Below are 26,359 nucleotides of genomic sequence, written 5' to 3'. Positions count from 1 at the left end.
TTCAGAATTGTTGTATCTAGGTACATCTTGAATTTTCAGCTGTTTATCTTATTGACGCTTGTACTTCACCTCAACCTTCAATTCTGCTGTATTTCCTAGCTACTTAATATCTTGAATTCTGGTATGAAAATATTGCATGATCCCTGCATCTTTGCCTGTGCAAATCATATAGTTCTCTTATAGTGGGTGTGTACAGATGTATTTCATTTGATATCACATTTTAAATAATATATTGGATACTTGTTAAAAATAAAAATAAACTCTGATTTTAAATGCACAAGAGTACTAGTTCTCATTAAGTTGAGTGAGATTATATTAAAATACAAAGAAACATATTCTTCTATCTTATTTTGTCTCATATCCTTACATCGTTTAAATACTTATTCTGTTCTCTAAAGCTAATGCATTACTATAGACTCAGGTAACTTTGTATCCCTTTTTTATCTTTACCAATCTAAGTAGGACAGAAAGATTGTAGTCAGGTAATATCTAGAGGGGAGTAAACATAACTGTTTGGGTAGGGGAGATAATTGGATATAATGTGAATTTTTGAACTTCTGATTAAATTTCTAGGGATATAAGGGGCGTTTGTATACAGATCTTATTAAATTTAACCATTAATTATATACAGGCACTATATGTATCTACGAAATGTGGTATCATTAGTATACCTTTGAGGTTCTGCTGTGTATAGTGCTGCTGATATGAAATAGCTTATGGTAAAGCTATGGCAAAAGTTGCTGAGGCCTGTTCTGGTACTCTTTATTAAGGAAAAAATAACCCTGGGTGGCTTTCCAGAGGTTCATTTTTATAAGTTGAGTATTCATTTAAGCAGCATTTAATAAAACTTCTACATGAAAAGCATCTCACTGAGGATATAAAAGTAAGACAAGTCTCTGCCCACAAATATCATGACTAAAATATAAATTCCTAATGGGAAATTCAGATAAGGAAGTAGTTCTCTTGGGGGAAGGCTTTCTCTGAAGAGATGATCTTTAAATGTGACCTTGAAGGAGTGGAGAATAGGGAAAATGTTGGTATATGACCATTCTGATGAATTTGAAAAAAAAGTGAAGGATAGGTTTATAGGAAATTCGGAGATAAAATTTGATAGCTTCAGGAAAAAGGAAATATAAAAAAGATAATGCAGTTGTGATTCTCTGGTTATGTATTTGCTTGTAACAACTCAAGTATTGATTTAATTACAAATGTGATGAAAAGGTGTATAGGGTATAGAAAAGAGCTAAATCCTCATCTGTATGTATAGGACCTTGATAGTGGCTAAAATTTGTAATTCAAGAAATACTACTGTGAGTGTATTTTAAAATACTGAGATTAAAAAAAAACAAGTTAGTTAAAAATGATTGTTACTAGGCATTGAGTGTTGACAAGCAACTACTTTATTTCACTGTGAGCATTTTATGCTTCTTAATTTTATACCACTACATCGATAAAAATTTTTTAAGTAAAAGCAAAATTCTACTAGCACTTAGAAGATGCTAATGCTGCTGGTCCATGGACCACACTTAGAGTAGTAAGGATTAGTTCATGCTCATTATAAGATTGTCACCTGGCACAAGTTGGTCATGTTTTGTTCTTTTGTTGACCACTATATATCCCTTAAAGGTAACCTTGTTACTTCCTAATATCTGATTTGTAAAAAAAAAAAAAAAGATCCTGGGTTTAAATACTGGCTCTGAACTGTGTTTTCTTTGAACAAGTTATACAGCCTAGCTTAGATTTGTTTTGGTGTAAATGTAAAATATAACAGGAATTGTGCTTTATTTAGTATTGATATTTATAATGTATTAAGGTAATATCTCAGCAACAAGCATCACTAGAGATAGAGACATTTTGTAATGAGAAAAACCAGTCCACCAGGAATAGAGAAAATAAACTCAATCAGTATGTACCCATGGCTTCAAACTATATACTGTAAGGGGGGAGAGACAGTGATTCAGTTAAAAGAAATAGACAAATCATAGTGGAATAGACAAGTTGTGGAATCATAGTGGATCACTCTGAACACACTCCTGTTTTAATAGCTGGAAGATTATAAAGAACACAGCTAAGAAATTTGAACTAGTTGGCGTCGACATAGAATAACACTGTACCCAACAGTGTTGGAATATAGGTTTTGCTCAAATACACATGGAGCTTTTGAAAAAATTGGCTGTGAAACTAGCCTCAACAGATAATACAGGATGGAAATTATTCAGAGGATATTCTCTGATTACAGTGGAATTAAATTAAGCTAACCTTCAACAACAAAACTGCAACTTGGAAATCTGCAATTGCCTGGAAATAAATGTATTTCTAAGTAATGCACAGATCATAGAAGGAATTACAATGGAAATTAGAAAGTATTTTGAACCAAGTAATAATCAAGAGGGCTTATCAGAATTTGTGAGACTTGACAAAGACAGGACTTAGAGGAAATCTTGTAGCTTTAAATGCAAAAAAAAAACAAAAAAGGGACTGAAAGTTAAAGATTTGAGTTTTATCTCAAGCTGGAACAAAAATCAAGCCTGAAGAAAATTGAATCATAAAACTAACAGGAAATGGTGAAATAGAACACTGCATACAATAGAGAGTCAGGAAAGTCAGAATGTCAGTGCTTTGACAGTATTGATTAAATGGATAAATTTCTAGTAAGAGTGACCAAGAGAAAGCGAAACAAAACATGTCAGTAATATCAAGAATAAAAAGAGACATCACTACAGATCCTGCATATATTACAAATGTAATTAGAGAATATTATGAAGAACTTTATAAACTTGAAATTCTGTTAAATTTTGAAATTTTGTGTGAAAAAAAACAAAATTAACAGAAAAGTAAAATATAATGATTCCTGTATCTATTTTTAAAAATTCAATCATAATTGAAAACCTTTATCACTAAGTTAACTCCAAGCCCAGATGGCATTATGATGAATTATTTCTAACATTTAAGGAAGGAGTAATACTGTTTGCAAACAAAAACTCTTCAGAGAATGGAAAAAGACTTTCCAGTTTTTTATATGAAGCCAGAATAACCCTGATTTCAAAACCTGATAAAGGAAAAGAACGATGCATCTTTCTCATAACATTGATACAAAGTCCTAAACAAAATGTTAGCAAGTTGAATACAGAAACATGAAGCAAAAAAAATGGGCATATTATGACTGACTGAGGTTTCTTTCAGAAATAAGCTAGGTTTAATATGATAATTTTTTTCTGGTTGTGCCTCAGTTTTTCCATTACTCCCTTCTTCTGTCTTTATTTTTTTTAAAATGGTGTACCATTTTTATTCCCTTCTCATTTCCTTTTCTGTGAAAAATTTAAAAGTTATTTTCTTAGTGGTTACCTTGGGGGATTACAATTAGACTCTTACACTTATAACAATCTATTTTGTATTAATACCACTTTAACTTCAATGGTATACAGACACCCTGCTCTTTTACAGCTCTTTCCCTCCCCCGTCTGTTGTTATCACAAATTTCATCTTTACACATTGACTTTACTTAAAGTCAACTTATTTGTAGCTGTTAATCATATCTACAAAATACCTTCACAGGAACATCTTTTATAGTGTTTGACCAAACAACTGGGTACCATAGCCTTGCCAAATTGACACATAAAATTTAACCATCACAACAATCCCAACAACCAATATGATAGAAGTTAATTGAAAAAATGAGATTATATTATCATCTAAATATATGAAAAGGATAAAATTGAAAATGCATTAATGATAAAATCTGGGAATAGAAGGGTATTTTATTAATCTAATATAGAGCATTGGTAAAATGTATAGCAAAAATCATACTTAGTGGTGTTAGTGAAACCCCACACCCCTTTCAAGATTGGTAATGAGTGAAGGATATCTGCTAACAGCATACCCATTCATAGCATACTGGAGCTTCTAACTAGTGCAATAAGAAAAATAAATAAGGCTTAGCAAGAAAATTATGACACTACATAGAAAGTTCAAAAGAACTTACTTGGTTTAATAAGTGAATTTAATGAATTAGTTGGAGATACAATCAATAAAAAAGCACTGATTGTATTTCTATATGATACCAGGCAGAAAAATGAAATTTTAAAGTGATGCCACATAGAAAGTATTAAAAAATGAATACCTATGTCAGTAATGGAATAGAGGAACAAAAGACATGAAACATATAAAACAAAGTAAAATGGTAGCCAGAAATCCAGCTATATCAATATTAATGTCAAGTGTGAATGGATTAAACAATCCAGTCAAATACCAGATTGTCAGACCAGAGGAAAAATAGCATCCAACTATATGCTGTCTGTAGGAGACACACGTAGATTGAAAGATACAATTATGTTGAAAGTAAAAGCATAGAAAAAATCATGTGAATAGCAACTATAAGAAAACTGGAGTGGCTATACTAATTTCAGACAAAATAGACTTTTAAAATAAATATTAGAGGTAAAGAGGGACATTTTGTAATAAAAGGTGCAGTCCCTTAGGAAGTTATAACAATTACAAGCATGCCACTAACTAGCACCAAAATATATGAAGCAAATATTGATGAGAATTGAACAGAGAAATAGAAAATTTCAACATTAAGAGTTGGAGACTTCAATACAACACTTTCATAATGGAAAACTAGGTGAAAGATCAATTAGAAAAGACTTGAATAACACTGTAAATCAACTAGACCTAAGAAGCATCTTTTGAACACTCAACCAAACAAAAGCAGATTATATTCTTCTTAAATGTACATAGAAAGATTTCCAAAATAGACATTATGCTAGGCCATAAAACAAACCTCAACACATTTTAAAGGACTGAAACCACAACAGAATACATTCTCTGACCACAGTGGAATGAAATTAGAACATAAGAAGAAGAAATTTGAGAAATTCACAGCTATGTGGAAATTAAACAACACACTCCTAAATAATGAGTGAGTCAAAGAAGAAATCATGAGGGAAGTTAGAAAATACTTTAACATTAATGGAAATGAAGACATAACATACAAAACATTTTGGGTGCAATTAAAGCTTTTCTTAGGAAATTTGTTGTGATAAATGCCTATATTTAAAAAGAGGACTTCAAATCAATAAACTGACTTTTAATCTTAATGCAGAAAGAGGAAACTAAACCTAAGCAGAATGAAGGAAATGATTAATAAAATCAAGAAAGAAAAAAATAAAATTAATAAAATCAAAAGTTGTTTTTCAAAAAGATCAACAAAATTGACAAACCTTTACCTAGAGTGACCATGAAAAAGACTCAAATTACTGAAAGTTGGAATGAAAGGGTGCATTACTACTGATCTTGCAGAAGTTAAAAAGATAATAAGAGACTCCTATAGAACGATTCACTTATATACTGATCAGTTTTATAGATGAACTAGACAAATTTTTTTTTTTTGCGGTACACGGGCCTCTCACTGTTGTGGCCTCTCCCTGTTGTGGCCTCTCCCGTTGCAGAGCACAGGCTCCAGACGTGCAGGCTCAGTGGCCATGGCTCACGGGCCTAGCCGCTCCGTGTTACGTGGGATCTTCCCAGACCGGGGCACGAACCCATGTCCCCTGCATCGGCAGGCGGACTCTCAACCACTGCGCCACCAGGGAAGCCCTAGACAAATTCTTAACAAGACCAAAATGAACAAAACTGACTCAGGAAGAAATAGAAAATCTGAAAAGCAAGTAAAGAGATTGAATTAGAACACAAAGAAAAACTCAGATGGTTTTTATTGTTGAATTCTACCAAACGTGTAAAAATACCAATTTCTCACAAATTCTTCAGAGAAATAGAAGAGAAAGGCACACTGCCCTGATCATTCTGTGAGGCCAGTATTATCCTGGTAACAAAATCAAAGACACTGTAAGAAAATGACACAACAATATCTCTTAAGAATATAGGTGCAAAAATTGTCAACAAAATACTAGCAAGTTGAATCCAGCAACGTCATGACCATGTAGGATTATCCCAGGAATGCAAGGTTGGTTTCACATCCAAAAATATATTAATGAATGTACCATATCAATAGAATAGAGAACAAAGCCATATGGTCACGTTAATGCTGAAAAGGCATATTCTGACAAAAATTCAAGGTTCCTTCATGGTAAAAAAAAACCCAAAAAATCAAAGAAGTAGGGTTAGTTGGGAAATTTTTTTTAACCTGATAAAAGGCACCTGTGAAAAATCTACAGTTAACATCATGCATAATGATTAAAGGTTTTCCTCCTAACTAAGGAGCAAGACAAGGATGTCCACTCTTGCCACTTCTAGTCTACATTGTACAGGAGGTTTTAGTCAGGACAATTAGGCAAGAAAATAGAATAGATTGGAAAGGAAGAAATAAAACTATTGACAAATGACATGATCTTGTATGGAGGAAATCCTAAGGTATCTGCAAAAAACTATTCTGAGATGAGAATAAGATCAGTAGAGTTGCAGGATACAAGATAAATATACAAAATTCTATTGTATTTCCATGTACTTGCAGTGAAAAATTTTGAAGTTTCATTAACAATAGTATCAAAAAGAAGTGTAAAACTTTAACTCTGAAAAGTAAACATTATTGAAAGAAATTAAATGTCTAAATAAATGGAAAGACATCCCATGTTCATGGATCAGAACAGTTGATAGAATGAAGGTAATTGCTCCCTAAGTTGATCTAAAGATTCAACACAATCCCTATTGAAGTCCCAGCTCGCTTCTTTGCAGAAATTGTTAATCTGGTCCTAAAATTCATATAGATATTCCGAGAACTCAGAATAGCCAAAACAGTCTTGAACATTGAGGACTCACACATCCTGAATTCAAAACTTACTAGAAAGCTATAGTAATCAAGACAGTGTAGTACAGGCATAAGGACATACCTATATATCAGTGGTATAAAATTGAGAATCCAGAAATAAACCTTCACATTTATGTAGGCAATTGGTATTTGATGAGAGAAACAAAACAATGGGGGAGAAGGAATGCCTTTTCAAAAGGTGCTGGAACAGCTCTATGTCCACATGCAAAAGAATAAATGTGGACCTTCTCCCTCACTTTATTATTAACACACATAAAAATTAACTCCAAATGTATCCAAGAGGTAAAACAATAAAATTTTTAAACAGAGATAAATCTTCATGACCTTGGACTAGGCAGTGATTTTTTTTTTTTTAGATATGACACCAAAAGCACAAGCAACAAAAGAAAAAGTAAATTGGGCTTTATCAAAATTTAAAACTTTAGTTTCTCAAAGTATACCATCAAGAAATTGAAAAGACACCCACAAAATGTGAGGAAAAGTTTGGAAATCATGTCTATAGGGACTTAGATCTGGAATATATAAAGATCTCTTACATGTCAACCATGTAAAGTCAGATAACCTAATTTTGAAGTGGACAGATTATCTGAATAGTCATGTCTCCAAAAACAATATACCAGTGGCCAATAAGCTCATGAAGTGATGCTCATCATCATTAGCCATAAGGGCAGTGCAAATTAAAATGACAGTGAAGTCATCACTCACACCAAGTTGCAATACTAAAACAGACAGATGATAGTGAATATTGATGGATGAAGAGGTGCTAAAATTGGATCCTTCATACTTTCCTGGTGTGAATGTAAATTGGTCCAGACCCTTTGGAAAACAGTCTGTTTCTTAGAAGGTTAAATGTAGAGTTACTGTATGATCAGCAATTTCATCCTTGGGCATATACCCAAGAGAAATGAAAACCTGTTCACACGAAAATTTATACGTGAATGTTCATAGCATTATTCATAATAGCCAAATCTGGTTCTTTAGCAAGATGTGAATATCCAAAGTTATTCTTGAAAGTACAGTTTACCCTTGAACAACATGAGTTTGAACTATGCAGATCCACTTATGTGGGTATTTTTCAATAGTAAATATTATAGTACTACATGATCTGCAGTTGTTGAATCTGCTGATGGAGAATTGTGGATATGAAAGCATCATAACCACATATGTGAAAGGCCAACTGTAAGTTATATGTGGATTTTCAAGTGCACAGAGTTGAACCCCAACCCCTGTGTTGTTCAAGGATCAACTGTGTGTGTGTGTATGTGTGTGTGAATATAATGTAAGAGTAAAGTAAAACCTGGGATATAAAGTTCTAAATTCAGTGAAAAATCTCTTGACCTCAGTGGTTAATGAAATGTTAGCTGAAAAATGCTTTTAGGGAATGTTTAAATATACTAGGCTCCACAGAATTGTAAAGCATTTGTAGACCTTAAAAAATAGGACATTTCATACTAAAATGACATGGAGATAAACATAAATAACAAAATGTAAAACATAACAAGTTATAAAAATCAGAGGGCATAAAACCAAATGTAAACTAAAGCTTTAATGTGTTATTTACAATAAATGTAATTGGATTAAATTCTATTAAAAGACATTCATTAGTTTAAAATATTTTCAATAGGTTTTATAAGAGACATCTAAAAAAAGTTGGTGGGATGGACAACAGTATATTCAGCATGAGTTACATCACCAGATAAAATAGAATAAAAGGGACAGATTAGATTATGTTTTTACAGTTTAAAATTAATAGGATGCTTTCAAACAATTACAGGCATACCTTGTTTCATTGCGCTTCTCTTTATCGTGCTTCGCAGATAGTGTGTTTTTTACAGATTGAAGGGTTGTGGCAACCCTGTGTTGAGCAAGTCTGTGGGCAGCATTTATCTAACAGCCTATGCTCATTTGTGTCTCTGTCACATTTTGGTAATTCTTACAATATTTCAAAACTTTTCATTATTATATTGCTTTGGTGATCTGTGATCAGTGGTCTTTGACGTTCCTATTGGAATTGTTTTGGCATTTTTTGGACAATAAATTATTTTCAAATTAAGGTATGTACATTGTTTTTTTAGTCTATTGTACACTACACTACAGCATAAATAGCTTGTATATGCCCTGGGAAACCAAAAAATTCATGTGACTCACTTTATTGCAATATTTGCAGTGTCTGGAACCTAACCTTCAGTATCTCCTAGGTATTCCAGTATACATCTGAGGGAAAGCAAAATTAGATCCCTTCCTATAACTATATCCTAAAATCTAGATGGATTGAGGATGTAAGTTATAAATGGCAAATCTTTAAGACTTGAGAAAATGTAGATGACCTGTCTTTCTGACCTTGTGCTGCAGGACAGTACCATGATTCCAAAGACCTCTGTGAAATGTGGCTTATTTGCAGCAAAGGATTCAAGCCTATATGTCAGGATGGTGATGCCAGTGATCCCCCAATTAGACTGAGTTGTTGCTTTTTATGCTCCCAGTAATAAATTTCACTCACTCTCACTACAACATGTAAACTATTTCTTCACCTTTTAGGCAGTTACCAGTACAGTTGACCCTTGGAATTATTCTCTCTTTTTTTAAAAAATTTCTTTTATTTCTATAGCTCTTTTTTTTCAGACTTCATTTTTTTTGAGAGTAGTTTTAGACTCAGCAAAATTAAGAAGAAGATACAGAGATTTCTCATATATCCCCTGACCCCCACATGCATAACCTCTCCCATTATGAATATCCCCCACCAGAGCGGTATATTTGTTATAATTGATGAATCTATGGATCATTCTCTTCTTGATCTTGATTCTGGTTAAATGGGTGTATTCAGTTTGTGAAAATTCTTTTAACTGAACACATGATATGTGCACTTTTCTGTAGGTACTTCAGTAAAACGTTTGAAAAAAAATCCAAAAAATTAAAAATTGATCAACCTTGCTAGAGAAAAGATTTGGTTTGTCTTTGGGGAATATTACAAATATCATATTCATGAAAAGGCTATCAAATATGTAGTCATATAGGGAAAATAGAGTTCTATCTTGTATCAGGCCCTTAATGAAAATGTGCTATTTTTCTGGATTTCCTGATTTTTATGTATACATGACAGGTTTTGGCAATTTGAGTTTGTGATATTTTTTCTTCTTCTAAATAAATATTCACTTAGCCTTCAGGTCTAACAAATTCTGGAACTGTTGCTGGTCAAATGATACAGTGAATGAAAAAAATACAGTAAATGAAAACTTCGAGTAAGAAAATACATAAGGATAAATCAAATTATTCAGGTAGCTTTGACTGGGTTATTTGCACCTTAAAATGTCTTAGATTCTGTCTTCGAGTTTAATAAGTGCTCTATAGTTTGTTAGGTAACTGGTCTATCATGTATTATATAATTTTTTTTTTTTTTTTTTTTTTTACTTATGCCTTTAACTGCCTTGTAATTTGGCAGTTTTCCTTTCTTTTAAACCATTTACTTACCTATGGTTCAGATCAGGCTTGATGTGGATACTGAGAGATAAACACTAAAATATTTTTCCCTGCTATGTAGTAGATTTTTCTTAAATTAACAGAAATAATTCAGAATTAAGGATGTATTGAAACCTAACGTGGCTTTCTTATTTGAACTAGCATCACATTGTGTATTTTAGTGCTCATTTCATACTGATGATTGTTGAGAATTACTCGTGCAGTACCATTAATTTGGAAATTTGAACATTAGGAAAGCTTTAGAAAGGTGCCACGGTATGTAGAAAATGGAACATTCCACACAAAACATTGTTTTTTGTTTTTATGAAGAAATTCAACTTAATCTTTAGATTATCTAAAGTATGGCCTACTTGGATTATTTAAATCAGAACTTAATGGTTATAGTAGTGAGGTGATATAACAAAAAGTGGCCAGATAAATTATCAGACTTAGTTTCAAATAGAGGCCTACTGACAATATAAATTCTGACTTTATATAGAGTTATAGAACAAAATTAAAATTATCAATGACAGATGAAAATGGGTATATTTTTCAATAAAAATAATTATCTAAATCTGGAAAGATTAGTCTCAGCATTATTTTAATATTGTAAGTAAATGTTAACTTTTGTCTGCTAGAGATATTCATTTAAATATGGTATCTTAAATTCTAGGATATGAAAGATGGGAAGTCCAGATAGAAGTAAACGGAAGATTTTAAAAGCGAGAAAAACAATGCCTACAAGTTGCCGGAAGCAAGCAGAGATCCTGAATAAGTCAAAGAAGGTTGAAGCACTAAAAACAGCAGCAACTGGGAATAACGTGTCAAGTAGTAATCAGAATTCAAGTACTGATGGCATAAGTAGCAAATGTAGACATTCTGAAAATGATGCTTCCTCTTTGGACTCTATAAAAAATTCAGTATGTGCACCAAAAAGTAAAGTATTTTCTCAGAATTTAATAAAACCGCTAGAAATTGTTGATTCCAGAACAAGATTAGAATACACTGAAGAACAAGTTGTGTACCCTTATGAAAAGCCAAGTAAAACACTAGAATCTCCCAGGAAACTGTTTACTAAACAAGACGCAAAAGATTCACGAAACACTTCTGAAAACCATTTTGAATGTCAGGCAAGTGTAACACGATCCGTTTTTGAACATGAAGAGGATTGTAATCTGAAATCCATTTGCTGTCCATCCAGTGTATTGAGTGGTGTAGTTCAGATGTCAAAGTCTACAGTAACCAATACCTTGGATGATAAGAGAATTGACAAGGTAGTTTCCTATTTAGAAACAAACTCCAATTCTGAGTTACGTGATAAAAGACAAAATAACACTTTAATTTTAAATTCAGATATCCCTTTTGTGCCTGTTGATAAAATACCTAAGTTGGTAAATTCAGTCATTTCTAGTAACTGTGCTGCTGACATTTTGAAAAGTGAAGAATCCTGTAGAACCTGTCATTCCAGCATTTTAAGTTGTGAAAGTACAGATGCAAAGTGGCTGTCCTCATTTGACACTGATAGGAATAACAGTAAGTGCATACTTATATATCTCTTGGAGAAGTTAAAATAGTTGCTTTGCTTTGGGCAGTTTCATAATCTCAAACAGTAGAGTACACATAGACAGGAAAACAGTAAATGATAATTATTTCAGAGTATCTTATTTCTGAACCATTCTTGGTGGGGAGAGGGAATGGTATCCTCTATGTCCAAAGGGAAGTAAATTCTGGCAAAGAAGGAATCAATCACTTTCCTTTGAAAGTACAACAAAATCAAAAGATGGTTTATAGAAATTGCTTGGTTTATTTCATTTACACCTTTTCTTTCTTTTTTTTTTTTTTGCGGTACGCGGGCCTCTCACTGCTGTGGCCTCTCCCGTTGCGGAACACAGGCTCCGGATGCGCAGGCCCAGCGGCCATGGCTCATGGGCCCAGCCGCTCCGCGGCATGTGGGATCCTCCCGGACCGGGGCACGAACCCGTGTCCCCTGCATCAGCAGGCGGAGTCTCAACCACTGTGCCACCAGGGAAGCCCACACCTTTTCTTTTTTTTTTGAAGTTTTATTAAATTAATAAGGAGGCTAGTTGAAAGAGAGAGTGGGTTTTTTAAATAGTTGAACCCATTTCTTTCCATAGAATTGGCCTGTATATCACATGCCAAGTGTAAGTGGATAGATAATAAGAATACATACAGGTTTGTGTGTAGAGTGAGAAACACATCAAATACTTAACCAATGAAGTTCTAGGGTTATAAAGTTATTAAAATAGCACAAGTAAATTTCATTAAAAGGGTGTTTTTGTAGGTTAATAAAATATAAGAAAAACTTGATTTACTAGGATAAGTTGTATTTGTTTTCTTGTGTATGCTACAGAGTGATCATTTAACAAGGTGAGTTTTAAATTGCTTAAAAATAATAGTAGGATCACCTATTAAAAATATGTAGGACTGCCTAAGTAACTCTAAAAATAATGTAAGACCACCAAGTAAATAACTGTAAACTGAAGATCAAATGCTGTAATTTATTGTTTTTGTTAGTATTAAATAAGTATTAAATGTGTATTAAATACGGTGGAAGGAAAGTATATCTGAGACCAGGACTAAGATATTCTTTTTTTTTAAGGATTAGTTTGTCAGAATTTTTTATACAATTACATTTTCTAAAAAATGCTGCCGTGGTCACATTTTAGTTTTTTAATTTGCTTAGGGGTCCCTAAATTAGAGAATTCCCCTGTTTCCTTCATTAGAAGGAATATTTTTCTCTCTCATCTTTCCGTCTCCCCAAGGCCATAATCAAAAGAAGAGGACGTTTTCAGAAAACAAAGAAAATGTTAAGCGTGTGAAAACTTCAGAGCAAATTAATGAAAATATTCCTCTAGCTCTGGGAAAGCAAACAACATTTCTGGAACAGGTAAAATATTGGGCTTAAATATTTGCTTCAGAAACTTTTACTTTTGATTAGTAAAAAATGGTAAAAGTTAATTGATCTAAACAATGAGTACAGATAACTTTCATGATGCAGGGCAGGTATATGAAAACTGAATTATTAGCAGGTGGAGGTATTAGGGAAAAATAATTGTTTACATCACCAAAACATCTCTAGATCCTTCAAAATGATCCTATGCAGAGTAACCTACAGAATCATTTGAAGGTAGAGTACTGTGGTAGAAAGAGAATGGGCTTTTTAGTCAATATTATGCTCAAATTTCTTCAAGTCAGACACTACATGACCTTGAGCTTTGTGAACAATTCTGTCTCTTTTGTACTGGTCATGGGGTTCTTGATCTGCAGCTATAGCTGTTTATTATCACAATTGACCACTACTTCATAGACCCAGGCAACCCGGAAGTTCATTACAAAGTCCTGCTACATTCAGGTTTACTTGCCCTAATTTCCAAGAAATTAGGGAAAGGTTTACTTACCCTAATTTACACAGATATGGTGCATTATCTGATGTTTTGCTTTTATAGCATCATTAAGTGTCCTTTTCTTTTTGCCCCATTTCATCTCATTGTACTACAGTTTCCATTAATGTCTGATCAACTCTGAGTTGAAGTGTATAATGAGCTTCAATTTTAGTAGGTCCTGTATCAGGACTTGTTTTGATGATCATGTTTTGCTATTTTATTACCACTGAAATGCCACAACTAAAAGTCATTATGTGATTGATTGTCTGTCGTCAGCTATAATGGACCAAAAAATGTCCCAATCCAAACTATCCTGCTGTTTCAGAAACAAAAACACTGTTTCTAAAACAGGCCATTACAATTACATAGTTACATGTTATATCAACATATATTCACATAATAAACGGAAACCATTGAAAGACTCATGCAGAATCAGCTTAAAAGGTGAGTCAGTACTTCCCCTTTCTACCTCTGATTTTCTTCTGCAAGACCAAAGGAGACATTAATAAAAAAATATGTAAATATTGTTTGCAGGGATGGGGTAGCGGAATTATGTTAAGCATGGATCTAGCTTAAGAGGTTGGGGATTGCAGCTGTGTTACTCCCAGTGATTAGTAGCTGAATTCAGAAATAAGTTCTGATATGGACATATAAATACAAAATGTAACCTTTGAACATTTTAATTTCACTGGCACAGAAAAATCAGGGTTTTCATTCACTACTATTATCTACCTCACAAAATACTCGGTCCAAGTTGACACAGAATATGGTCCTTCCCAGTGAGGTTTAAGGAATGCAGTTTATTTGTTATCCTCCCTCACCACTACCACCAGAAGCTTCTTAACATTGTCGGGTGACAGTGTGGGTTTTAGCTAATTCCTATCTTTTATCTATCTCTCAGTAACTACCTCTTCCTCACTTGATATTTTAATTCCTGTCTGAACATTAACTCTCTAAACCACATCTTGTTTCTTTTTCTTGTTTGAATCCCAGTGGAATAGGGCCTCCCATTCCGACATTGTTCTTCTCTACTGAGAGAGTCCCAGAGCAGTTGACTCTTACCTTTTGACGTTTCAGAAGGATCTTGGCCTGGTTGATTCCAATTAAAAAACTGAAGTAGAGGGGTTTTTCTTCCGAAGTCCAAGTTGTTCACCCTACCCACCATTGCAGAAAGTTGAGGCAGATAGGGGAGATATATATATAGGCATACCTATATATATATACACACACACATACACATAATTTCCAGTTTTTCTCCAATCTTTAGGCCACTTTGCCTACCATCTGCAAATTGTAGCTAGGACTTTATCTGATTCCATAATTTTTGACACATTACCATCAGCAGAAGATATTTATGAGGTATTTGGTGGAGGTTATTTTATTTATTTATTTATTTATTTATTTATTTTTGCGGTAGGCGGGCCTCTCACTGTTGTGGCCTCTCCCGTTGTGGAGCACAGGCTCCGGATGCGCAGGCTCAGCAGCCATGGCTCACAGGCCCAGCCGCTCCACGGCATGTGGGATCTTCCCAGACCGGAGCACGAACCCGTGTCCCCTGCATCGGCAGGCGAACTCTCAACCACTGCGCCACCAGGGAAGCCCTGGTGGAGGTTATTGTGTCTTCCTTTTGTATGAAGAACATAACCACTAAATGAGAACAAATGTGTACTCTACACTAGAGGACTCATGCCTTAGTGGGCAGTTAGTCCAAAGTAACCAAGTTTTAAGAGTCTGCCTCCATCTGAATCACCAGGAGTACTTGTTTAAATTGTGGTGTCTTCAGCTCACTACTAACTGTTTTAAGCTTCTCTTTTCTCAGACTTACCTGATAAGAATCATTAGTGGTGCCAGGCCTCTTTTCAGGAAATTGTTTGGTGAATCAGGGTAGGTCCTAGGAATTTGTGAATTTAACAAGTATTCCATATGATTCTTCCTTACCAGGGAAGTTTGACGAACACTGTATGGCTTTTGCTTCTTAGCAAAACGGTATTTCCATATTCAAAACAGTTAAATATGTATTCCAAGATTCATCAGGGTATGAACTTCACGTATTGACCTCAGCCAGTGAACTGGCAAGCATGCAGTAATCCATAAAAACCACATATGGGGACGGGTAATGGCTGTCAGTAAAATAGTATGATTTTCTGAGCACTTATTTACATAATACATGTGTTTTGAGCAGTTATTAATCAGATATTTAAAAGTTGTGAGAGTACAAATGACAATCACGTCTAATAATGTTGAGAAACCACTAAAGAAATGTTAATGAAGAATTACAGAAGAAATCGAGTAGATGATAATGTTGAAGATCAAGAACAATTGGGAATGAAAAGGAAAAACCTTGGGAATAATCAAATAAAATGATTGAATATGACTAATCATCTAGGTGACATCAGTATAAAAGAGTTTAACATAGGGCGAAGAAGGTGAGGACGAGAGGAGCTGTGACGCTAGTTTCAGCTTCACCTCCCTCACTGATTCAGCATGGGGGAGAAGTCTGTAGGGTTCCAGAGGATGTGTTCAATGGTTTGAAAGTAACAGAGCTTCATGAAGCATAGTGTGTTGACCCTCCAGTGTCTAATGCCAAAGATCACCATTCCCAGAGCAAGCTGCTCAGTGATGTTGAGGCCCATCCCCAGGAGGACCAAGGAGAAGAGGAGTGCTTTCATGATGCAAGTGCCTCATTTGAGAAGGAGAAGCCAGGAGTGGACAAGGTTGAGAACAAACCTGATCGTGTTGCGAATTCCTCTGAACTAGATGAAGAATACCTAATGGAACTGGAAAAAAACATGCCAGATGAAGAGAAAAAGAGAAGGAGAGAAGAGAGCTCTAGACTAAAGGAGGAGGGAAATGAGCAGTTTAAGAAAGGAGATTATATAGAAGCTGAAAGTACTTACAGTTGAGCCCTTCAGATGTGTCCATCCTCCTTCCAGAAAGACAGGTCCATTCTGTTTTCAAATAGAGCTGCTGCAAGGATGAAACAGGACAAGAAAGAGATGGCCATCAGTGACTGCAGCAAAGCAACTCAGTTAAACCCGAGCTATGTCAGGGCAATATTGAGGAGAGCAGAGTTGTATGAGAAGACTTGACAAGCTGGATGAAGCCCTGGAAGACTATAAATCCATACTAGAAAAAGATCTGTCAGTACATCAAGAGAAGCTTGTATGAGGTTACCTAAGCAAATTGAGGAACGTAATGAAAGACTAAAGGAAGACATGTTAGGTAAACTAAAAGATCTTGGGAACTTGGTTCTTCGGCCTTTTGGACTCTCCACAGAGAATTTCCAGATCAAACCGGATTCCTCTACTGGCTGCTACTCCATCAATTTTGTTCAAATAATAACAAAGATAACAATGGCTTTTAAAGCTGGCTTGAAAATTGTATGCTGCCTGTGTTAGCAAGGGGAAAGGCTCTGCCAGTGTTTAACGTTTAACAGCATCTTATCTCAAAGACAGGCTATCTAGTAGAGGCCAGTGCTCCCTTCTCCCCCTTGTTTTATGATCAGGGTGAAACGCAGTTCCTGATGTAATGAGCCTAATTTGACTTCCATTTTAAGGTGGTGTCTGTGCAGCTGTTGCCTTGGTTCTGGCTGTTCTTTGTTTTGTCCGGGAGAAAGCCTGCTTGTCAAGGCTCACCTCCCCCAGCTCCACAAAAACAAGCCCAGCTGGAGTCTCCTGGGCCGAGCAAACCTGCTGGTCGGATACTGCCCAACCACGACCGATGGGGTCCCCACCTGCTGTTCCCTCAGCCCGATCACACGCACTGCCCAGGCTGCCTTGCGTGGGCTCAGACATCTCCTAATTTCCTCTGTGGTAATAAATGCTTTCTGTGACAGTCTGAAAAAAAAAAAAGTTTAACATAGAAACTATGTGTTTCAGTTTTGAGCACCAAGAAAGATATTATGGGAAGATATAAATATTACTAATAAATACCTTAAATATATCATGACAGATTTTGTTATTAAGAGAGACTACCTACTCTGTTGTGAAAGTTGCTAAAAGGGGCATGTATATTGAGCAAACACCTGCAGTGGATATTTCTGAATGTATGGCTCAGCAGAGCCATTCATATCAGTAGGCATTGAGATTAATTATGCTACCTGAAAATAGGCCAACCTATTTTCTGAAAGCTAGCCAGATAATGAAATTCATTAATGTTTCATGTGCTAACTACTATAATCTGATAGAATAGCATGCATTATGCCAGATAGCATTAGTCACATAATTGCTTTTTTCAATTTTAACGATAAGTCATCCCCTCCCCCTGCAAAAAAAAAACTAAGTAAAGGAGATTATCTTGCATATTTATTTCTTTCATTTCAATTCAGTGTTTTCCATTTTATGGAGCTCTTATGCATGTTATCTTTTTATGTTCTTATGAAAATCCTATGAGCATCACTTGTTCAACATTGTATGACATCTACCCATTTGTGGACCAGGCAAATGAAGCTCAGAGATGTTGTGACTTCCCGAAGGTCATATACCTTGTTAATGGTGGGGTCAAGGCTCAAATTTTCATAATTTCCTTTCTGTCTACTACAGATCAACCAGCCATTTTCACTGGGCTCTGGTTTTCAGATAAGTGGAGTCCCTTTTTATAGAATACTAGGTTTCAGCTACGGTCATTAAAAAGTATAAATGGGATATATATAGACTTTTACTATTCTTTTAATTTGTGTTATGGAATTCAACCAAAACTGTAGGAAACTAAAATTAGCACTAGGAGAATAAATTTAATTTCTAACTTACCCATATATTTAAATATTAGATGTGTTCTGCTGAATTTGCTATTTAACTTTTATAAACCTTATTGACATAGTAATATAAATATATAAATAAAGTACCTTTTATTAGTTACAGTAAATCCAGAAAAGAGCAAAGCTGTTTTTAAGAAGTAGAAAATAAAATTGCTTTTAAATTTGAAACGTGGAGTGTTTTGGTTTTTATTTTAAAATTCTAGGTCAGACATTTGATTCGACAGGAGATCTGTAGTATAAATTACAAACCATTTGATAACAAACTGAAAGAATTGACTGAACGCATTGGGAAGACACAGTGCAGGAGTAAACATGAAGCAATAGCTGATGAACTCTTCGTAAGTTTCTAATTTCATTTATTTCATTTGAGTCCTTTTAAAAAGTAGAATTTAATGATATTTTACATGTTAGGAAAGGAAAACAGTAAAGGTGGACCCAAATCTGATCCCTGGCTGCAACCCTGATGTGCTATACCATTGATAATATAAGTTATTATATCTCAGCTGTATTGGCCCTTGAGAAATACTTGTAGAACTATCAGCCATTCTGTGTCAGTTCAAAATATATTCTATATTAGAGCTTGTATAACCTGTTTCAAACTTTCTTTAGTTTTTTTGTTTTGTTTTACTCTTCTAGGGTTACTTGCTAATTGGTGTTTCTACCAACATTAATTTTATTGTGAACCAATTAGAAGTTTGATTTTTTTAATCTTCTATTCTTGAACATCTTATACTAGATCAAACCTGATTTAAATGTTTGGCTTACATAAGAATTTCTCATTTATTTGGTGGATGCCTAAGTCTCACAAAATTACACTGGCAAATAGTTTTCTCTCCATCTCTATATGATATATTATTTGGTACTCTGGTTTTGTACTTATTTGTTTTTCTCTTCTAGACAAAAGTAACAAAACTTGAAAGACGTGTTAAAACGGTAATGTTATCTCAAAGGAATTGTGTGGAACCAAACGTGGTATCCAGCAATACAGCTTGTAAGGTTGGTAAAAACGTATAGGAGTTTTAATAACTTACTTGCCCCACATTATAAGTAGTTGGATTGTAAGAGCAGAATATACTTCCAACAAAGACATAGGTTTAAAAGACAATAAATTTATACTTAGAATGTTCCTCTGACTCTATCTCTGGAGAAGATACCCTCAGATAGCCAAAAGTAAATGCCACCTGTATTTATTTCATAAAGTGAGTAGCGAGGTGATTTGTGATTGCCTGTACTGCCTTCCTCCCCACCATTTTATCATGATGAAAAATTTCAAACATAGAAAAGCTGAATTTTACAGTGAACGCTTGTATAATCAACGTCTAACTTCTACCTTTACTATTTTAATATATTTATTTTTGTCATGTATCTGCCAGTCTACTCATCCCCTAAGCCATCTTTATATTTGGTACATTCATAAGTACTAACGTATTTTGTATCAAAATACACTTTGCAGTGTACACCTCCAAAATATTTCAGCATGGGTATCATTAAGTAGAGTTTAGTATCTGTTTATATTTTTTATATAAAATTTGAAATAATCATAAGTATACATTCACTGAATGTTTTCTTGTGTCTTTATTTCCTTTAGTATCATATTTGTGCTAGCCTCAATAAATCAATTGGGAAGCATTTCCTTCCCTGTTTTCTGAAAGTTTGTGTAGGATTTTTATTACTTCCTTAAATGTTTGATAGAATCCACCTCTGAAAACTATCTGGGCAAGAACCTTTCTTTGTAGGAAGACTTTTTCCTGAAAATATAATTCTTTTATAGGTATAAAGCAATTCAGATTTTCCTATTTCATTTTGTGTATCAGTTTTGTAAGTTATCTGAGCAAGGAATTTGTCCATTTTATCTAAGTTGATGATTTTGTTGGCATAAAGTTATTGATAAAATTCCCTTGTCCTTTTAACCTTTGTAGATCTGTAGTGATATACTCTATTTCGTTTCTGATACTAGTATAATCTATGTTTTCTTTTTTTCTTGATCAGTCTTACTTTGGATATAATTTGTTCTTTTTCCAGCTTCTTAAGAGACAAAGAGCATTAATTTTTAACCTTTTCTACTAGAAAACATTTAAAGCTATAAATTTTCTTCTAAGCACTGCTCTTTCTACGCATCTTCTAAGCATCTTCTTAATGCTTATATTATGTACTTCTCAGTGTAGAGAGTATAATATAATCTGTATTATATTGTATTTTTGTTTTCCATCAGTTCAAAATAATTTCCAGTTTCCCTTATGGTATTGTTCTTTGACTCATGGGTTATTTAGAAGGATATGTTTAATTTCCACACATTTCTAGGTATCTTATTTTTATTGATATCTAATTTCATTTTGGTCAGAGAACATACTGTGTAAAATTGCAACATTGAGAGTTATTGACACTTATTTTATAGCCCAAGATATGCTTTCCCTTGGTGAATGTTTCATGTACACTTGAAAAGAATATTGGGTATAATATTCTATAAATGTCGCTTCTGTGCTAATTGTGTCAAGATGGTTGATAGTGGTGAATCATGGCCCCCAAAAGATGTCCACGACCTAATCCCCGGAACCTGTGAGTATGTTACTTAATGTGCTAAAAGAAGCTTATAGATGGGAAGATTATCCTGGTGGGCTCAATATATAATCACAAGGGTCCTTATAAAAAGGAGTCAAGAAGGTTAAAGACAAGATGGAAATGGGACAATGAAAGCAGAGGTTGGATGATTGCACTGAAGATGGAGGCAAGGGCTACAAGCCAAGGAATGCTGGCAGCTTCTAGAAGCTGGAAAAAAGGAAACAGATTTTTCCCCTGAAGCCTCCAGAAGGTATGCAGCCCTACTAACAACTTGATCTTAATGAAACTGATTTCAAACTTCTGGCCTTCAGAAGTGTGACGGAATAAATTTCTGTTGTTTTAAACCACCCAGTTTGTGGTAATTTGTTATCGCAGCCTCGGGAAACTAATATAGAATGTGGTAACAGGAAGTATGGCATGCTGTTGTAACAGATACCTAAAAATGTGGAAGTGGATTTGGAATGGTAGAGGCTGGAAGAATATTAAGGAGCATGATTTTTCAAAAGCCTGGATTGCCTTGAACAGACTCTTAGTATTATAGAAATATAGATGATAAAGTCTGCAAGTGAGGGCTCAGGAGGAAATGAGGAACATCGTAGAGAAACCCTGTATAGTCTAAGAGAATACCTAAATCTTCATAAACTGTTGGTAGAAATACGGATATTTAAAAGCACTGTTGGTGAGGACTCAAAAGAGGAACACGTTATTGGAAATTGGGGAGGGGATGGGGTTCTTGTTACATAGTAGCAGGAAGCTTAGCTGAAATGTGACCTACAGTGATATGGAAAGCAGAATTTGTAAGTGATAAACTTGCATGTTTATTAGGCTGATGAGATTTTTGACCAAAGTGTTGAAGGCTTGGCTTGGTTTCTTGCTTCTTACAGTAAAATGTGAGAGAGAAGAGATAAATTGAAGGAGAAACTATTTAGCAAAAAGGAACCAGGATTTGATTTGGGAAATTCTTAGCCTATCCAAAATTCATCAACTAGAAGAGCAAGTTGGAAAATTGATTTATTTCTGGTCTTCACTCTTACTAGAAGTATAACAAAAGTAAAAGTTTCCTTGTTGAAGTCTAATGTTTATTCCTAAAATTTAGTATAATAGGAATAAAATGTTGTCTAAGTACTTAGGTATTTGTTTCTCCTTCTTTCCGTTCAAGCTAGGAAGTTGATTTGTGCTGTCATTATTTTTATTTCTTTTGAAGTATTTTTTAAAATTCATTTTGGCAGAGTAACTGCAATCATGGTCATCAGCCATTGATATACATATAATTTAATATATGTTTTACCATGTGTATGCAAGAATATTTTGAGAACACTTTTCAAGTGGAATTTTAACCTATCATCAATTTTGTTGGAAGAGCACAATTGGTAACCCTCCCCTCAACTGCTTTTTCCTTACCCAACTAACAGGTTGCAAATTCAGAGACTATGAATTTGGATAAGAATCCAGAGTCAGTTAATAGTCCACAGGAAAGAAAAACTTCTGTGAACTCTGAACCTTCTAACCCTTCAGAAAAAGCAAGTGAAAAGATTAATTTGTCACGGGAACATAATGAGGCTGTTTCTGAAAGGTAGGCATTTCTATAAAAATGCATAAACTTACTTATCTAAATATGTTTGTAAACACATATACTCAATTAAGCATAAAATAGCTTAAAGCGTCATATTTATATGAATGCTATTTTTGTCCATTATGAAGAAGTTGGTTCTCAGAAGCTTTTATTGTTGTTTTAACTGTACTAAATAAAATTTTGAATTGGTTAGGTGATCAGGTTTTTCATTGTGATGCTTTCCATCTTTGATATGGCAACTGGAGTGATCAACTGGATCACTCCAGTAGTTTCCACTTCTACACATGGAAGAATCAAGGCCCTATGAAACAGTGGTTTTAAAGAATTACACAGAGGAGTAAGATTAGGAGAAAAGTGTCTAAAATTAGTTCCCTGCATGTTGAAAGTAGTATCATGATAACTTCAAACTATAGTGAATAGGTTAACTTATTTGTCTGATTGATCACAAAGCAGCTGAGACACCTAATCTCCAGTCTAGTCTAATAGAAGGTTTGGGGCTGATAGGGAAGAAGTAGTTTAGTTTAACAAAGATGCTTGATTGGTGATCCTGGCCTGGAATTGATGTTCAAGGATAGGGGGATGGGGACATTTTAATGAATTCTCTTGACTGGTGATTCTCAACAGTTTTGGAGCTTTATAATATTATTTATTTATTCTTAACATTTCACTCCTTAAAATGTCCTATGGTTTTGCTTTTATATGTTAAATTATACATCAGCTTTTAAAAAGAGGAAAATTTATAACCAAAAATAAGTGAATTAAATGATGGCCATTGTTTGAAGGACACCACTCTTTTCCCCAAATAACTATGCATACTCAAGGATGCTATAAAACGAAAGAGAAGCATTACAGATCTACACCATTTACAGGAGATTCTTGGTATTTGGGAATTCACATGCAGTTCTGGCTCTTCAGAAGAAACCCTAATATTCCATGATATTGAGGCCAGCATTTTAGTTTTGAGCCAGGAAGCTGCTGTGAAGAAGGCATTTATCTAGTTGACAAAGGAAAGAGTCACATTTCAGTGAGTGTTTGCTGTTACCACTTATTGATGCCTGTGCTGAAACTCATAAAGTGACAAAAAAGAAAAATGCTGTTGATGGAAGTGAAAAAGTGAAGACGCCATTAAAGTAACATTTTATAGACTGATATGTTAACTTTATCAGTGGCTTATACCCATGATATGAACAATTCACCTCATGCTCTATAATGAAGGAAGAATGTGCAATTTATGAAACTGTTTCAGGCAGCACTGTCAGCCCATGGTGAGTGTGAGAATAGGTGTAACAGTTGTGTAACTTGACCCTGATGAGTAGGTTCAGTGGTGAATTTTATAAAACATTTAAGAAAGAAACAATACCAGTTTTAAACTATCCCAAAGAATAAAAAAGAGGGAATATTCTTCATTTTATGAGACTAGATGCTAAAATTTGGTATAACTCTGATACTTTGATAATAAAATCCATTTAAAAATTTTACAGAAATGGAAATTACAGTTTACTTTTACCCACAAAATAGATGCAGATATCCTAAACAGAAACTAGTAAACCAAATTCAACAGTCTATAATTATAAAGTTGAGTTTGTTCCAGGAATGCTGCAACATTGGTTTAACAATAGCAAGTCAACTTACATAATGTGCCAGGAGAAGAGTCATCATCAGCTCAAAATAGATGTAGGATTTTATATAATACATGTTTATGATTAAAAAGAAATTCTTGGCAAACTTGGGATAGGAGGTACGTACCTTAATTTGATAAAGAGTATCTATAAAAACCCTAAAACAAATCTGATAGTGAAATATTGGAAATATTCCCTTTGAGATAAAAATAGAAGGATGCCTGCTGTTACCACTTTAAGGTTATACTGGATATCTTAGCTAATGCAAAAATGCAGAAAAACAAAAGAAAAATATAAAAGATTCAAAAGAAGAAACAATAAATATTATTACTATTCCTAGATGATTGGGGGTATATATGTAGGAAATCCAAAGGAATTTACAGATAAATTATTAGGATTAATAAGAGTTTAGCAAGATTGCTAAACTCAAACATATAAGAAATCAATTGTATTCCTATAAGATATAAAAAATTAGGAAATGAAAAAATTTTAAACATATAATAGTATTAAATGTACCAAGTACCTAGAAATACAATTAACGAGGCATGTAATAACTCTGAAGAAAATTATAAAACTTAGAGATATTGAAGAAGAATTCATTGGAGAAACATACTATGTTTATGGTTTGGACAATACAGTATTAAAAATGTTTTTACTTTTGTTCAAATTAATTTATAGAGGACAGTTTCAGTCAGTTTCCCAGTGTGTAATTTTATGGAACTTGACAAGCTGATTTCATTCGAAAATGTATACATAAATGCAATGGGTTAAGAGGCCAAAATACCCTTTAAGTAGAGAAACAGAATGGAAGGAATTTGCCATCAGATGTCAGGACATTATGAAACTGCAGTAATTAGGATAATGTGATATTGGCAAGTGCTAGACAATAGAGCTGTGTAACAGAGAGTCCGGAAACCTATACCTATATGTATATGTGATTTGTGTTGGAGATTGTATGGCAGATCATTTGGGAAATGATTGACTTTAGTAAATTCATATTGCTATTCATATTGTGAGGAATATAAAAGAAATTGGATCCCTGAGTCCAATCCCTGTACATCAGTCTCAAGTGAATTAAGGAACTAAATATCTAAAGGAAAATTTTGAAGCTTTTAGAAGGTAACATAAAATGTCTTCATGAACTTCGGATAAGGAAAGATATCTTCAGACACAAATACCCTTGCCATAAAAGAAAAAAAATGATCAATTTTACCACATTAAAATTAGAAACTTCTTTTCTCAAAAGGCACTATATAGTGAGAAGACAGGCCATCGAGTGGGAGAAGATACTTGCAGCACATATAACCTATAGAGGACTAGTACCTAGAATATATATAAAGAGCTTCAACAAATCAATGAGTAAAAGCCAGATAATGCAAAAGAAAAATGGGCAAAAGACTTGTACATCTACTTCACAAAAGAGGAATTCCAAATGGCCAATAAACATATGAAAAGGTGCTCATCTTCACTAGTAATCAGGGAAATGCAAATTAAAACCACAATGAGATACCATTTCATATCAGGTAAGGAAAAGTAAAACATTTTAAAATCTGACAATACCAGGTATTGGTGAGGTTTTGAAATAAAGGGAATTGGTTTTAATATTTTGTTGGGTGAGTAAATTGGTATAGTACTTTAGAAAAAATTTGGCATTATCTAGAAATATTGAAGATCTGAATATCCTTTGACCTAGCAGTCAATATCATTACTTTGTACAGTCATTCATTTAGAGTTGCCCAAATACAGTTGACTCTTGAACAACAAGGTTTTGAACTACTCGAGTCTACTCGTATACATGGATTTTTTTCAATAAATATAGTACCTATAAACAAATAATTTCTTTTTCACATTTTCTTTTCATTTTTGATGTCTAATGTTTGTAATACATATAACATCTATGGTATTTGTATCATTAGGACAATATTGATGTAGGTACTGACGATTCATCTTGTAAACAGACAACATAAACTTACAGTATCAATAAATAGAGGACACTACTGTAACTGTATTTTCCTTATGATTTTCTTAATATTTTTTTCTACCTTTATTGTAAGAACACAGTATATAATATATATAACATACAAAGTATGTGTTAATCAACTGTTTATATTACCAGTAAGCCTTCTGGTCAACAGTAGGCTATTACTAGTTTTGGGGTGAGTCAAAAGTTACACTTGGATTTTCTAATGCCTTCATTGTGCAAGGGTC

At 34.0% G+C, this 26,359-nt stretch overlaps 1 protein-coding gene and 1 pseudogene across 5 annotated transcripts in view; both read left to right on the top strand.

Moving 5' to 3' along the window:
* Positions 1-26,359, top strand: part of ATF7IP2 (activating transcription factor 7 interacting protein 2) — a 56,447-nt gene that overhangs the window by 1,546 nt on the left and 28,542 nt on the right. For 2 of the 4 annotated variants that reach the window (XM_081257436.1, XM_081257437.1), the window contains exons 2-6: positions 10,914-11,773; positions 13,024-13,148; positions 18,604-18,738; positions 19,298-19,396; positions 22,372-22,532. In XM_081257436.1, coding sequence (XP_081113562.1) covers positions 10,924-11,773; positions 13,024-13,148; positions 18,604-18,738; positions 19,298-19,396; positions 22,372-22,532 — 1,370 coding nt within the window. In that variant the 5' untranslated portion in view covers positions 10,914-10,923. Of the gene's footprint in view, positions 1-10,913; positions 11,774-13,023; positions 13,149-18,603; positions 18,739-19,297; positions 19,397-19,433; positions 21,210-22,371; positions 22,533-25,600; positions 25,675-26,359 lie in introns of those variants that run through there. The other 2 variants (XM_081257438.1, XM_081257439.1) reach the window with 2 other exon arrangements.
* LOC308629045 (tetratricopeptide repeat protein 1-like) lies at positions 15,761-17,184 on the top strand (annotated as a pseudogene). The gene is made up of 2 exons: positions 15,761-15,766; positions 16,203-17,184. The product of its transcript is annotated as a tetratricopeptide repeat protein 1-like (transcript).

This window comes from Mesoplodon bidens (genome assembly GCF_964165515.1).
Source record: "Mesoplodon bidens genome assembly, chromosome: 15".
NCBI classification, from domain to species: Eukaryota; Metazoa; Chordata; class Mammalia; order Artiodactyla; family Ziphiidae; genus Mesoplodon; species Mesoplodon bidens.
This window is presented reverse-complemented; position numbering and strand designations above follow the sequence as displayed.